The sequence below is a fragment of the Megascapheus bottae genome, chromosome 17, assembly GCF_031878675.1.
Source record: "Megascapheus bottae isolate mThoBot1 chromosome 17, mThoBot2.hap1, whole genome shotgun sequence".
Taxonomy (NCBI): Eukaryota; Metazoa; Chordata; class Mammalia; order Rodentia; family Geomyidae; genus Megascapheus; species Megascapheus bottae.
The window spans coordinates 48284383-48298099 of record NC_143525.1 but is presented as its reverse complement, the minus strand read 5'-3'; the positions used below and the strand labels follow the sequence as shown (position 1 = coordinate 48298099).

The window sequence follows — 13717 nt, the reverse complement described above, 5'->3', positions numbered from 1 at the left end:
TTATCACTGAACTGTATTCCAGCTCTAATTTATTTTTAATTCAGTATTTCCTGAATTGTCTTGTCATTGATGTCTCTAGGTATATGTTAGAAGCTCATTCTATCCTGATCCAGCATGGTGCTCTATTTTATTTATTTTATTTTTATTTTTTGCCAGATCTGTGGCTTGAACTCAGGGCCTGGGCACTGTTCATGAGCTTCTTGTTTGCTCAAGGCTAGCACTTTACCTCTTGAGCCATAGTGCCATTTTGGCCTTTTCTGTGCATGGTACTGAGTAATTGAACCCAGAGCTTCATGCATGTTAGGCAAGCAGTCTATCACCAAGCCACATTCCCAGCCCAGTGTTGTATTGTTTTTCTATTTTATTTTATTTTATTTTTTTGCCAGTCCTGGGGCTTGAACTCAGGGCCTCATCACTGTCCTTGGACACTTTTTCTCAAGGCTAGTGTCCTGCCACTTGAGCCAAAGCGCACCACTTCTGACTTTTTCTGAGTATGTGGTACCAAGGATTCAAACCCAGGGCTTCATTCATGCTAGGAGAGCATTCTACCACTAGGGTACGCTCCCAGCCCCGGTGCTATATTTTATAATTAAAGAAATTTGCAAATTATTTTCATACCATAAGATTTCATCTCTGAAGCCTTCTCATAGTAGTACATTAAAGTCCCTTTTTAGTCTGGTCTCCATTATTCATTTGTTATCTGTTCTTAGCTCTGTTGTTAGCTTTGCTAATGTCTGACTCTTCCCCCATTCTCACCTGAGTAAGATATTGTTACCATCTCTTGCTCATTTTTTAGTTGTACCTGCTTAATTTATAGGTAAAATTTTCAATGTTTAGACTTTACATTGTTCTATACATGTATAAATTTGAGCCACTTGCAACTGGATTGGTAGTTAACACTCTAAAACCACATTAAAGGTGGGTGCTGATGGCTCCTAGCTACCCAAGAGGCTGAGATTTGAGGACCATGGGTCAAAGCTAGGCTGTGTAGAAAAGTCCACAAAGGTCCATCTCTAAGTAGCCAGTAGAAAGTCAGGCTGGAGTCATGGCTCAACTGGTAGAATGCCAGCAGTGAGCAAGTAGAAAGCCACATGAGAGTACAGGGTACTGAGTTCAGTTGCCAGTATCGGGGGGAAAAAATCACATTAAAGCTAGATGTGATGGTACATGACTTTCTTTGGGAGGAAGATTGCAAGTTTGTGGCCATCCTGTGTTACATAATCAGTAAGACCCTGTCTCAGAAATTTGATGAAATTAATTTCCTCAAATCCTAATTTTAGGAAAAATTAGAGTAGTACATCTGTCATTGAAGTTTGAAATATAGTCAGGCAAAGTTATTCAAATCTATAATCATAGCTACTTGGGAAGTGGAGATTATTTTCCTAGCATAACTTGGGTAAGTTGTAATTTTAAAAAGTCTTACTTGGGCTGCGAGCATGGCCTTGTGGTAGAGTGCTCACTTAGCATGTATGAAGCCCTGGGTTCAATTTCCCGCTACCACATACACAGAAAAAGCCAGAAGTAGTACTGTGGCTCCAGTGGCACAGTGTCCTTGAGAAAGCCCAAGGACAGTGCCCAGGCCCTGAGTTCAAGCTCCAGAACTGGCAAGAAATAAATAAATAAATAAATGTAAAGCCTTACTTTAATTAGAACGTTTGTTCCTTTTCTTGATGTTTTATAGATGAAACCCGCATGTATAAAAGCCCTTACTCGTATATTTAAAGTATCTGATCAGGACAACGATGGTACTCTCAGTGATGCTGAGCTCAACTTCTTTCAGGTAGCTCTCTTTCTTTCAGATGTTTGTGTATCCTTTTCTTTCTTTGTTAATAATAAAAGCTATGAAAACTTACCTTAACCAACAATATGTTGTTAAGTCTTTGTCTTTTTCATAAAAACTACTAAATCAAACTATTTAAGGCTCTGCTTTAAAGAAGACTCTTTGATAAAAAATTTCATGCTATTCCGTGGTGTATTGGAACTTGGAAGTTTAAATACTCATTTTCCTTTCTTAGCTTTGTGTACCTTAGCTCTACAGAGAGCCTGGTGATATAGAAACAGAATACCAGTAATTGGAAGTTTCTTTTCTTCTAAATATAACATGCTTAAAAAAGTGGAGCCTATTTAACTTATTTCTTTTATTTATTTATTTATTTTTTGCGGGTATGGGGCTTGGGCACTGTCCCTGAGTTCTTCAGGGACCCCTACCCCTTGGGCTACAGCCCCACTCTTAACTTATTTCTTGTGGCTTAATATTGGTTGGTAGGTTATGATTTATATTATTTGCATTTTTCAACGTAATTTGTGTATGTATTTTTCTTTTTGCTAGAGAATTTGTTTCAATACTCCTTTAGCTCCTCAAGCTCTGGAAGATGTCAAGAATGTAGTCAGAAAGCATATAAGTGATGGCGTAGCTGACAGCGGATTGACACTGAAAGGTAGGATCAAGATGGTTTTTTTCCTGGGGTTTAAACTCGGGGTTTTGAGTAGTACACTACTACTCCTCCTCTTTTTTTTCCCCACTCTTTTAAACTACTTAATTTTAGTTCTTATTTATGTTTGTGCCAGTACAGGGACTTGACCTTAGGGCCTGGTCACTGTCCCTTCGTTTTTTCAACCAAGGCTGGCATTCTACCACTTGAGCCACGCTTCTCCTTCTGACTTTTGGGTAGTTAATTGGATATAATGTTCTCATAGACTTTTCCTGCCTTGGCTGACTTTGAGCCAGGATCCTCCTCAAGTACTGGGATTATAGGAAGAAGTCATCAGCCTGAAATTTTGCAGAAGATGAACATCTGTCTATTATTATTAACCTGAAGAAAGTATTAATGTTTACTAAGATGCTAAAATCTTACTTGGATATTTAAGAGTTGGCTGATAGGCTATTGTGAGGAGTATTATTCTTCAATATAAATTAGAGGTAGAGAATTGTGTTCAGGGGACTTGAATTTGGCCTAATGATAGAGTACTTGCCTAGCATATACAAAGCCCTGGGTTTAATTCCTTTAGTACCATGTACACAGAAAAAGCCAAAAGTGACAGAGCACTAACATTGAACAAAAGTGCTTAAGGACAGTACCCAAAGAGACAGAGAGAGGGAGAGGGAGAGAGAATTATTTTCAATCCTCAGCAACATAGAGGTTCATCAGAGAAATGTGGAATAAACACATTTACCCTAAAATCTTTCCTTTAAATTACTTTAAATCGAATTTACCTTTAGAGACTTGTTCTATGAATCAAATTTATCAAGTATTAGAATGTTCCTTTTGTTGAATCTCAGTGAAATAAGAAAGGAAATTAGGCCAAGTGTGACGGCTCACACCTGTAATACTAGCTACTCAAGAGGCTGAGATCTGAAGATCACAGTTCAAAGCCAGCCCAGGCACTAAAGACCATGAGACACTTATCTCCAATTAATGACTAAACCAGAAGTGGTGCTGAAGCTTAAAGGGGTAGGGCAGTAACTTTGAGCTGAAGAGCTCTGGGACAGTGCCCAGGCCCAGAGTCCATGCCCCACAACCGACCAAAAAAAAGGAAGAAAAAAAGGAAATTCGAATCTAGAGTATTTCATTAAAGATGTATATACTATATCCTCTTTTTTAATACAAGATTTTTCAGTTCTTTTTGTCATATAACTTCATGACTGTCAGTATATTCCCTTGAATGTAATTTTGGCCTTTTCGTCAAGCTTACTCTCGCCAAACTGGGTGTATGTGCAGAACCCTTCAAAATGAGCCCTGTTTTGTTGAAACACCAAGGAACTCTTTTGTTTCTCAATATGAACACTGGCATACATGTCTTTTCAAATCTAGCCTCCTATTATCTTGTATTTTTTTCTCCCATGGGACTGTGTACCCTTCTCCACATCAGCTATATTTATTGATTTTTTTTTTTTGCAGGTTTTCTCTTTTTACACACACTTTTTATCCAGAGAGGGAGACATGAAACTACTTGGACTGTGCTTCGACGGTTTGGTTATGATGATGATCTGGATTTGACACCTGAATATTTATTCCCCCTGTACGTATCTGTGGTTTTGTAATTAATTTCACTTACCAAGAAATTTTAAATACTTAGGTAATTTTAAATTATTCCTCAGGAATAATTTAGAATTATTCCTCATTCTTAGCACTATGGACAGGTTGGACTAGAGATTTTTATTTTTTTCAGTCTTTGGATTTCAGTTCAGAGCCTTGTACTTGCTAGAAGCATTACACCCTGAGCCTTGCCCTAGGTCCTTTTTTTCTATAGTTATTTTTAAGATAGGGTTTTGCTCTTTGGCTGTGACAGGCCTCCAACTGCAATTCTCCTATATATGCCCCCTACATAGTTTGTATTACAGGTGCATACCTTCACATTCAGTGTATTTGTTGAGCTGAGGAGGTCTTACTTTTTCCCCAGGCTGCTCTTGAGTATCAGGCATGAGTCACTGTGCCTGGAAAATCCTTTTTTTTTTTTTCCCCTGATAGAGGTAGGATTTGAACTCAGAGCCTCATGCTTGCTAGGCAGGTGTTCTAACACTGAAGCCATGATGAAGCCTGTTATAGGATGTTTAATACATCCTTAGACACTAGTAACACCTATTCCTGCATTTGTGACAACCAGAAATGTTTCCAGAAATTGCCAGGTATCCCCTTAGAAGCTACATTATCCACAGTTGAAAGCCACTAATTACAGTATTGCTCCAATTTTTTTTCTCTCCATGGAAAATACAAGGTTTTTTCGTTTTGTTTTTTGTTTTTGTCATAGGGCTTGAACTCTGGGCCTGGGCGTTGTCCCTGAGCTCTTCAGTTCAACAAGTATCTTTTTAAAAACACATTTTGCTGAAGGAGAAAAAAGATGCCAGGTAATCGTGGTTTTAGACTCAAAGATCAAAAATGTATTAGTTAACATTTTTCTTTCCTTCTGTCAGAATAAATAAGTTTTCCTGAACAGCCAATTGGTGCATGGTTATTTTCCTTTGATAATGCTGTGTTTAAAAATGTGCTAAGTGCTGTCCTCACACAGGAGATTGCCTTGCTGCAGGGTGCCTTTTCTACCCATAGAACCAGGCCTTTCAGGGATTGTGACTTAATATGCTCTGGCCTTTGGGTGTTCAACTTTGCTCCTTATTTTTTCAGTGTCCTTTTAAAATTTTATTTTAGAATAACACCTCTGGCTCTCTATGTAATAGTTTATAAGGACTTAATTGCTGTTCGTTTCTCTTCCCCATTAACCAGAAAGCAGAGTTCTTTGTGTTTAGATTCTTGTCTGCTAATCAGTTCTAAATTGGAACTTCATTTGTCTAAATCTTGGCACATGTTTTTTCATTTTTGTTGTTGTTTTCCCACCAATACTGCTTTGAACTCAGCCTTGTAGTAACTTGGCTTCCTTCATTGTCTACAGGAAGCTATGAAGTGCTTTTTAAGAAAAGAAAAATGGTAAATTCCATGTCTTAGGGCTTTGTGGCATATACTAGTCATTTCTTTCATACTTATTTCATACTTCCTTTATTTTCCTGCAAAATAACCTGGGGAACCACTTCTTGAATCTCCACCTTATTAACTCTGCCCTGAATTAGTACACACACGCACCATGTTAATTCCCAAGACACAAGACAAAGCCTAAGCTTCTTAACATGGCTGAGGTCATTCATTACTGGCTGTGTTCATGCTCTTCCTGCTTTAATTCTAAGAGTAAACTGTGGACTGTTTATATACCACCAAACGCATGTTGCTTCCTATCTAGGTTTTTTGCCCATGGTATATTTTCACTCTACTACCCTCAATGTAGTAAGGTTTCATCCTTTAATTCTCAATTCAAGGGATAGTGCCATAATCAGTAGTGTCAAAACTGCCCCGCTTTGTAGTCCAGAGATGCCCTTTTATGGTGGCTCCCTTAGCACTTTTAGTTTACATACTTTAACACTCATTCTATAATTGATTTCGTAGTGGTAGGGAACCTGTTGTTACCAAAAAGACAAAAAAGAAATAACAAATGCTGATGAGGAACTTGCCATGCTGTTGATGTCAATGCAAATTAGTACAGTCATTATGGAAAACAGTGTGGGGTTCCTCCAAAAAGCTGAAAATAGAGTTACCATGTGCTCTGTGACCATTATATCAGTTATATATCAAAAGGAAATGGATTCATACCAAGGAAATAACATGTCCCTCCCATGTTTGCTGCTACTCACAACCATCCTGTGAAATCAAACAAGATATTAGATACCCATCTGTGGATTAGTGAAGGAAAAAAAAGTGCCATATATGATCTCTACCCAGCCATAAAAAGTGAAGTTTGGGGGCCAGGGGTTTGGACTAGTGGTAAAGTGCTTGCCTAGCATGCATGAAGACCCAGGTTTCATGTATACATACACAGAAAAAGCTGGAAGTTGTGCTGTGGCTCAAGTGGTAGAGTACTATCTTTGATAAAGCCTAAGGACAGTGCTCAAGCCCTGAGTTAAAGCCCCAGGACTGGGGGGGAAAAAAATGAAGTTTGTTATTTGTGGCCACATAGATGGGACTGCAGGTTCTCACTCATTTGTGGAAGCTTGAAACCATTAATCATATAACAGTAGGGAAAAGCCAGAAGCATAGCCTAGTGGTAGAGTGCTTGCCTAGCATGCACAAAGCTCTGGGTTTGATTCCTTGGTATCACATACTCAGAAAAAGCCGGAAATAGTGCTGTGGCTCAAGTGGCAGAGCGCTAGCCTTGAGCAACAAGTGTCCAAGGACAGTGCCCATGCTCTGAGTTCAAGCCCCAGGACTGGCAAAAAAAAAAACCCATAAAACAAAACAGTAGGGAATAGAATGCAATCATTAGATCACAAAAGGCGGTTAGAGAGAGAGGGTAGGTAGAAGGTTGAAATGGTACCAAAATGCACTTAGGGATGGAAGAAGTATTTCTGGTGGACTAGATAGTATAATTGGATAACTACAATCTGTAGTAATTATATATTTAAAAATAACTGGAGGAATTTAAATGTTCCCAACACATAGAAATGATAGTATTTGAGAATATGGAAATGGTAATTACTCTGCTTTCTTTATGATGCTTTCTTTAAATGCAAATATTATGGCAATTTCAACACTGTATGTTTGTGTGTGCGTGTGCTGGTTCTGGGATTTGAATTCCGGGCCTGGGCTTTGTCCCTGGACCTTTTTTGGGGGTTGGGGGAGGGGTTCAGGGTTAGTGTGGTACTGAGGAATCGAACCCAAGTCTTCATGCATGCTAGGCAAGCACTCTACCACTATGCCAAACTCCCGACCCCCTTTCTTTTCTTTTCTTTTTTTTTGTGCCTGGCCTGGGCTTGAGCTCAGGGCCTGAGCACTGTCCTTGGACTTTCTCAAGGTTAGAGCTCTAGCACTTGAGCCACAGCACCACTTCCGGCTTTTTTCTATGTATGTGGTACCAAGGAATTGAACCCAAGTTTTCATGCATGCTAGGCAAGCACTCTACCACTAGGCCAAACTCCCGGCCCCTCTTTTCTTTTTAAAATTAAATTTTAATATTTGATTAATGATTTCTTCTTATTTTTTTCAACAGGCTAAAAATACCTCCTGATTGTACTACTGAATTAAATCATCATGCATATTTATTTCTCCAAAGCACCTTTGACAAACATGATTTGGTAAGCTTTTAAACTAAGTTCCCTGATATTTAAACTGTAATTTTCATGGTGTATGGTAAAGTTTTTGTTGTTGTTGCTTGCTTTTTTCAGTATTGGGTTTGAATTCAGGGTTTTTCCCACTTGCTAGGCAGATACTCTGCTACTTGAACCACAGACAGCTGTGGCCAAAAAAAAAAAAAAGCTTTGTGAATGATGTTTCTAGCCAGACTCAACTTTCTTTTGGGGGAGGGGGTTCGGTGGTGTGATCTGAGCACTGTCCGCTCAAGGCTAATGCTCTACCCTTTGAGCCACAGAGCCACTTCCAGTTTTCTGGTGGTTAATTGAAGATAAGAGTCTCACAGACTTTTTGAGCTACGATTCTCAGATCTCAGCCTCCTGAGTAGTCATGGGTGTGAGCCACCAGTGCTGGGCTAAGATTCCACTTTCTAAACCAGCAAAAATAGTTTCTGCTCTTTTATTTTCTCAAAAAAAAGTCTAGTTCATGATTCACTTTTGAAGGTTTTCTTGTATCTGTGTGAAGAATTTCCTTGAAAGAGTATAAATTTTCTTATTTGTTTAATCAGTTTTTAGCATAGCTTTTCTAGATTAGGGATTTTTTTCCCCTGGGAAATTGGTCTTAGGTATCTAAGTATTATTTATTTATTTCCTTGTCGTCTTCAGGATAGAGACTGCGCTTTGTCACCAGATGAACTTAAAGATTTGTTTAAAGTTTTCCCTTACATACCCTGGGGGCCAGATGTGAATAATACAGTTTGCACAAATGAAAGAGGCTGGATAACCTACCAGGGATTCCTTTCCCAGTGGACGTGAGTATAGCACTTACCTCTCTCCTCTAGAGTCACAGTGAGGTTAGTTATGACAGATTCATCAGGTGAGCTTGTCAGCGCTTGTGAATTTTTCACTTGTAATTACCTTTAATCAAGATTTGTAGTACTGCTGGATATTTTTAAGCTGAATCATAAATGTTCTTTGAATTCATCAGTATGGGGTGGTTTTCTTTTGGAGGATGATACTGGGAAACACTTAATGTCAAAAGTAAGCTAGGCACCAGTGGCTCATGCCTATAATCCCAACTACTCAGAAGGCTGAGATTTAAGGGTTATAGTTCAAAGCCGTCCTGGGCAGGAAAATTCATGAGCCTCATCTTCAGTTAACTACCAAAAAGCCCCAAGTGGAGCTGTGGCTCTTGCTGGCCTTGAGTATAAAAGTTCAGGAACAGCACCCAGGCCCTAAGTTCAAGCCCCAACACAAGCACGCACACGCGTGCACACGCACACACACACACACACACACACACACACATACATAAAACAAACAATAACAGCCAGGCACCATGGTGGCTCATGCCTGTATTCCTAGCTACTCAGGAGGTTGAGATCTGAAGATCAAGGTTCAGAGCCAGCCCAAGTACAAAAGGACCTGAGACTCTTATTTCCAATTAACCTCTAGAAAATGGGAAGTAGGACTTGGCTCAAGGGTAGGGAGGTAGCCTTGAGCTGAAGAGCTCAGAGGCAATGCCCAGGCCCAGGGATAGGGCAGTAGCCTTGAGATGAAGAGCTTAGGGACAGCACCCAGGCTGAGTTCAAGCTCCATGATCCACCAAAAAAAAAGAAAGAAAAAAGAAACATAAACTTTGATTAAGAGAACTGGAAATAATGCTGTTACATAATCTTACACCTTCAACATGAAAGAAACATTTTGCTGGACATTGAAGACTTATTTCATTTCAATTGTTTTATTTTATTTTATTTTTTTCTGGTATGAGAGTTTGAACTCAGGGCCTCACACTGGTAGGCCAGTACTCTACACTCATCTTGAGCAACACTTCTGTCCTTTTCTTATTTTTCACATAGTGTCACCCAGTTTTATCTGGAGCCAACTTCAAACTGTGATCCTTATATGTAAGCTTCCTTCATAACTAGTATGTCTGCAGTGTCTTGATCACCACACTCAGTCTCATTAATTCGTAGTAAGACTTAGTGAGGACATGATTGACATGTATAAGGCATTAAGGGAATCTTTTAGGTTTTGTTTCATGACATTGTTACTTTAGCCTTGGTGAGATAAACTTTTTCACTATTAAGATCTCTTCTTTTTACAGATGTATAAGAAAAGCAAACTAGTTTCTGGTGCCTTTCAGTTATCTGGGGGCTTTTGTCAAGCATTTCACTGCCATTGGTCAATATATATAAGAAACTGTATGTTGACTTTGGAAGCAGATAATATATCATCACTCTGCTGAGTGTGTGTGTGTGCACGCACACAAGCATGCGTGTGCGTGCATGACTATATCATTACCCTGCTTTGTGTGTGTGTGTGTGTATACATGGTCACAGGCATATGCATACACCAGTTTGGGCGCTTGAACACTGTTCCTGAACTTCCTATGCTCAAGGCTAGCCACAGCTACTTCTTGAGACACAGCTCTACTAGCTTTTTTTTTGGTAATTTAGTGGAGATAGATCTTAAAGTCTTTCCTATCCTGGACTGGCTTTGAACTACCATCCTTAGATCTCAGCCTCCTGAGTAGCTAGGATTATTGGTGTGAGATACCTGCTGTAATTCTTACTGACCAGTCTTAATCTGTGTATCACTTGTTACCTTTTCCACGTTGGGGAGACAAAGGAAAATATCCTTGTCTTGCACGAATCCTCCTCCTTTTCCTCTCTGCATAAGAATGTCAGTGCAGCAAAACTCATAGTTGGCTTTGTAGGAAATTAAAGCAGCTTGATCAATAAATATTATCTAGGAGGTATAGTGGGTAGCACTTTTCTCTGAAAGTTCATTTAGGAACTTTTTACCTTGTTAATATTATCCTTTCTTAGGCTCACCACCTACCTGGATGTACAGCGGTGCCTGGAATATTTGGGATATCTAGGATATTCCATATTGACTGAACAAGAATCGCAAGCTTCAGCCATTACAGGTAAGCATCTGAATACTAGTCAGTTTGTGATAAGGCATATTGTTGGGGGTTTGGGGTGGTGGGCTTTGTTTTGTTGTATTGTTCTTGGGGCTTAAACTCAGGGCCTGGGTATTGTCCCTTAACTTTTTTTGCTCAAAAAAGCTATTACCACTCGAGCCATGGCTCTTAATTTTGACTTTTTGTTAGTTAGTGATGAGAATATCACCTACTTATCTGCAAAAGCTTGGATCCAACAGGGATCCTCAGATCTCAGCTTCCTGAATAGCTAGGATTATAAGCATGAGCTACCAGTGCCCAACTGGAATATTGCTTTTTAAGATTCCAGTTTCAAATGTTACAAAGAATAAAAGTAAGATCATTCTCATTAGTCCATGTGTCTATGCTCTATTAGCTTTCTTTGCTTAGTTCTAAAAATCGTTTATCAAAACAGAAAGTAAACTTCTAATCTATGTCCTGGGAGTAGTGCTCCATTGATGAAAATGAGGAAAAACTATGAGCATTAAAGGATTTACCTGGGCCGCCGTGCCTATAATCCTAGCTACTCAGGAAGCTGAGATCTGAGGAGCATGATTTAAAGCCAGCCTGGACAGAAAAGTCTTCATGAGTCTCTTACCTCCATTTAACGACTCAAAAACAAAAGTAGTGCTGTGGTACAAAATGGTAGAGATCTGGCTTTGAACAGAAAAGCTCAGAAACAGTACCTGGGCCCCAAGTTCAAGCCCCATAACTGAACAAAAATAAAAGGATTTACCAATCTATCTTGCGTTTTAATTTTCTTAAATATTAAAAGCAATAGAGTAGGCATGGCATCACATTGTAATCTAGTACTCAGAAGGTAGAGATAGGAAAATGATCAATTGAAGATAATCTTAGGCTACACTGAAAGACCTCATCTCAGAAAAACAAAGCCTACTGGGTACCAGTGGTTCATGCCTGTAATCCTAGCTATTCAAGAGGCTAAGATCTGAGAATCATGGTTCAGAGCCATTTAGGCTCAGGAAAGTCTGTGAGACTCTTATCTGCAATTAACTACCAAAAAAACACATCAGAAGTGGTGCTGTGACTCAAAGTGGTAGAATGCTAGCCTTGAGTAAAAAGCTAAGAGGCAGTACCCAAGCCCTGAGTTCAAGCCCCACAATTGACCCCCAGAAAAAGCCTATTAATACATGATGTTGAACTAATTATGCATCATTACACTTTTGTATCCCTTTTTCTTATTATGTCTGTCATAGATTTTGAATGTAAACCAGACATTGTTGCCAAAGCAGTGTGTTCACTCAAAGAAACCCATAGCTATAGAAATAACAAGTTAGGAGATTCATTATTTCCGGAGTTTCTTATATCCCATTTGATATAAAATCTGCTATATTTTCCAGGAAACTAGCCCAAGAAGACAATTTTCTTAAAATTAACAGAACAAGTACCCTTTAAAAAAAGTACTTAACCAGTTAGAATTTATTTTACATCGGGCCTGGAGTTTGACCTAGTGGTAGAGTGCTTGCCTAACAAGCACGAAGACCCAGGTTCAATTCCTCAGTACCACATACATAGAAAAAAGCTGGAAGTGATGCTGAGGCTCAAGTGGTAGAGCTCTAGCCTTGAGAAAGTCCAAGGACAGTGCTCAGGCCCTGAGCTCAAGCCCAGGACTGGCAAAAAAAAAAAAAAAAAAAAGAATTTATTTTACATCAGTGAGTATACTTTTACACATTTTAAATGTGAAATGTGTTATGTGGATGTTCTGTAACCCTTTAACCACCTCATGCTTATTGGAGTATTATTTTTTTAATCATTTTCAATTCTTTTTTTCTTTTTTTCTTTTTCCAGGCCTGGGGTTTGAACTCGGGGCCTAAGCATTGTCCTCGAGCTTTCTCAGAGGTAGTGCTCTACCATTTGAGCAACAGCACCACTTCCAGCTTTTTTTTTGGTGTATGTGTACCAAGGAATTGAGCCCAGGGCTTTGTGCATGTTAGGTGAGAACTCTACCACTAGGTCACACTCCTGGCTCCTCATTTTCAATTCATGCTAAAATAATGTCTTAGATGAGCTCTACAGTTTCATCTTAGGATGTTGTCCCTGAGCTCTTCAACTCAAGGCTATTGCTCTACTGCTTGAGCCAAGGTGCCACTTCCCGTTTTCTGGTAGCTAATTGGAGATAAGAGTCTCACAGACTTTTTGTGCCGGGGTTGGGTTTGAACCGTGATCCTCAGATTTCAGCCTACTGAGAAGCTAGGATTATAGGCATGAGCTGCCTGTGCCCAGTTTTTTGTCTGTTTGTTTTTGTTTTTGTTTTTGTTTTTTGGTGGGGGAGCAGGGGGAGGAGGGTGGCCATAGGGCTTGAACTCAGAGCCTGGGTGCTATCCCTGAGCTGTTTTTATACAAGGGTACTTATTCTGCCACTTTGAGCTACAACTCCACTTCTGGTTTTCTGGTGATTAATTGGAGATAAGAGTCCCACAGACTTTCCTGCTGAGGTTGGTTTTGAACGGAGATCCTCAGATCTCATCCTACTGAATAGCTAGGATTACAGGTATGAGGCACCGGCACCTGGCTTCTTTGTTCATTTTTAAGGATTCTTATTTTCTGCCAAAATAAATGTCATTTGGTAACTGAAAATTTACATTAAGTCAACTTTCCCAAATGCATTATATTTAGTAGTTAATTTCACATACAGCAAGAGTGTTAGATAGTATGTTTATAGATGAAACACTTCATAAAAGTGATAAAGAGTAATACCTAGTTTTTGCAAAAGGTGGAACAGAAGCACAGTGAGTCTTAAGTGGTATGTATTTAGTGTTGTGTATTTTTCTTTTTAGTGACAAGAGATAAAAAGATAGACCTACAGAAAAAACAAACTCAAAGAAATGTGTTCAGATGTAATGTAATTGGAATGAAAAGCTGTGGGAAAAGTGGAGTTCTTCAGGCTCTTCTTGGGAGAAACTTAATGGTGAGTTCTCAGAATATAAACGTCATCACATTTTATAGTAATTAGATTACATGGGGGTTTTTGTTATTGTTTTGGGGGTTTTTTGCCAGTCCTGGAACTTGAACTCCGGGCCTGAGCACTGTCCTTGGGCTTTCTCAAGGCTAGAATTCTACCACTTGGGCCACAGCACCACTTCTGGCTTTTTTCTATGTATGTGGGTCCACGAAATCGAACCTGGATCTTCATGCGTGCTAGA

At 39.3% G+C, this 13717-nt stretch overlaps 1 protein-coding gene across 7 annotated transcripts in view; it reads left to right on the top strand.

Annotated features, from left to right (window-relative positions):
- The window catches only part of Rhot1 (ras homolog family member T1), a 67875-nt gene that overhangs the window by 30694 nt on the left and 23464 nt on the right, over positions 1-13717 (top strand). For all 7 annotated transcript variants that reach the window (XM_090351273.1, XM_090351270.1, XM_090351275.1 and 4 more), the window contains exons 9-15: positions 1682-1780; positions 2330-2438; positions 3900-4020; positions 7528-7612; positions 8273-8418; positions 10438-10538; positions 13352-13482. In XM_090351273.1, the coding sequence (XP_090207399.1) occupies positions 1682-1780; positions 2330-2438; positions 3900-4020; positions 7528-7612; positions 8273-8418; positions 10438-10538; positions 13352-13482 (792 nt within the window). The remainder of the gene's footprint in view (positions 1-1681; positions 1781-2329; positions 2439-3899; positions 4021-7527; positions 7613-8272; positions 8419-10437; positions 10539-13351; positions 13483-13717) is intronic.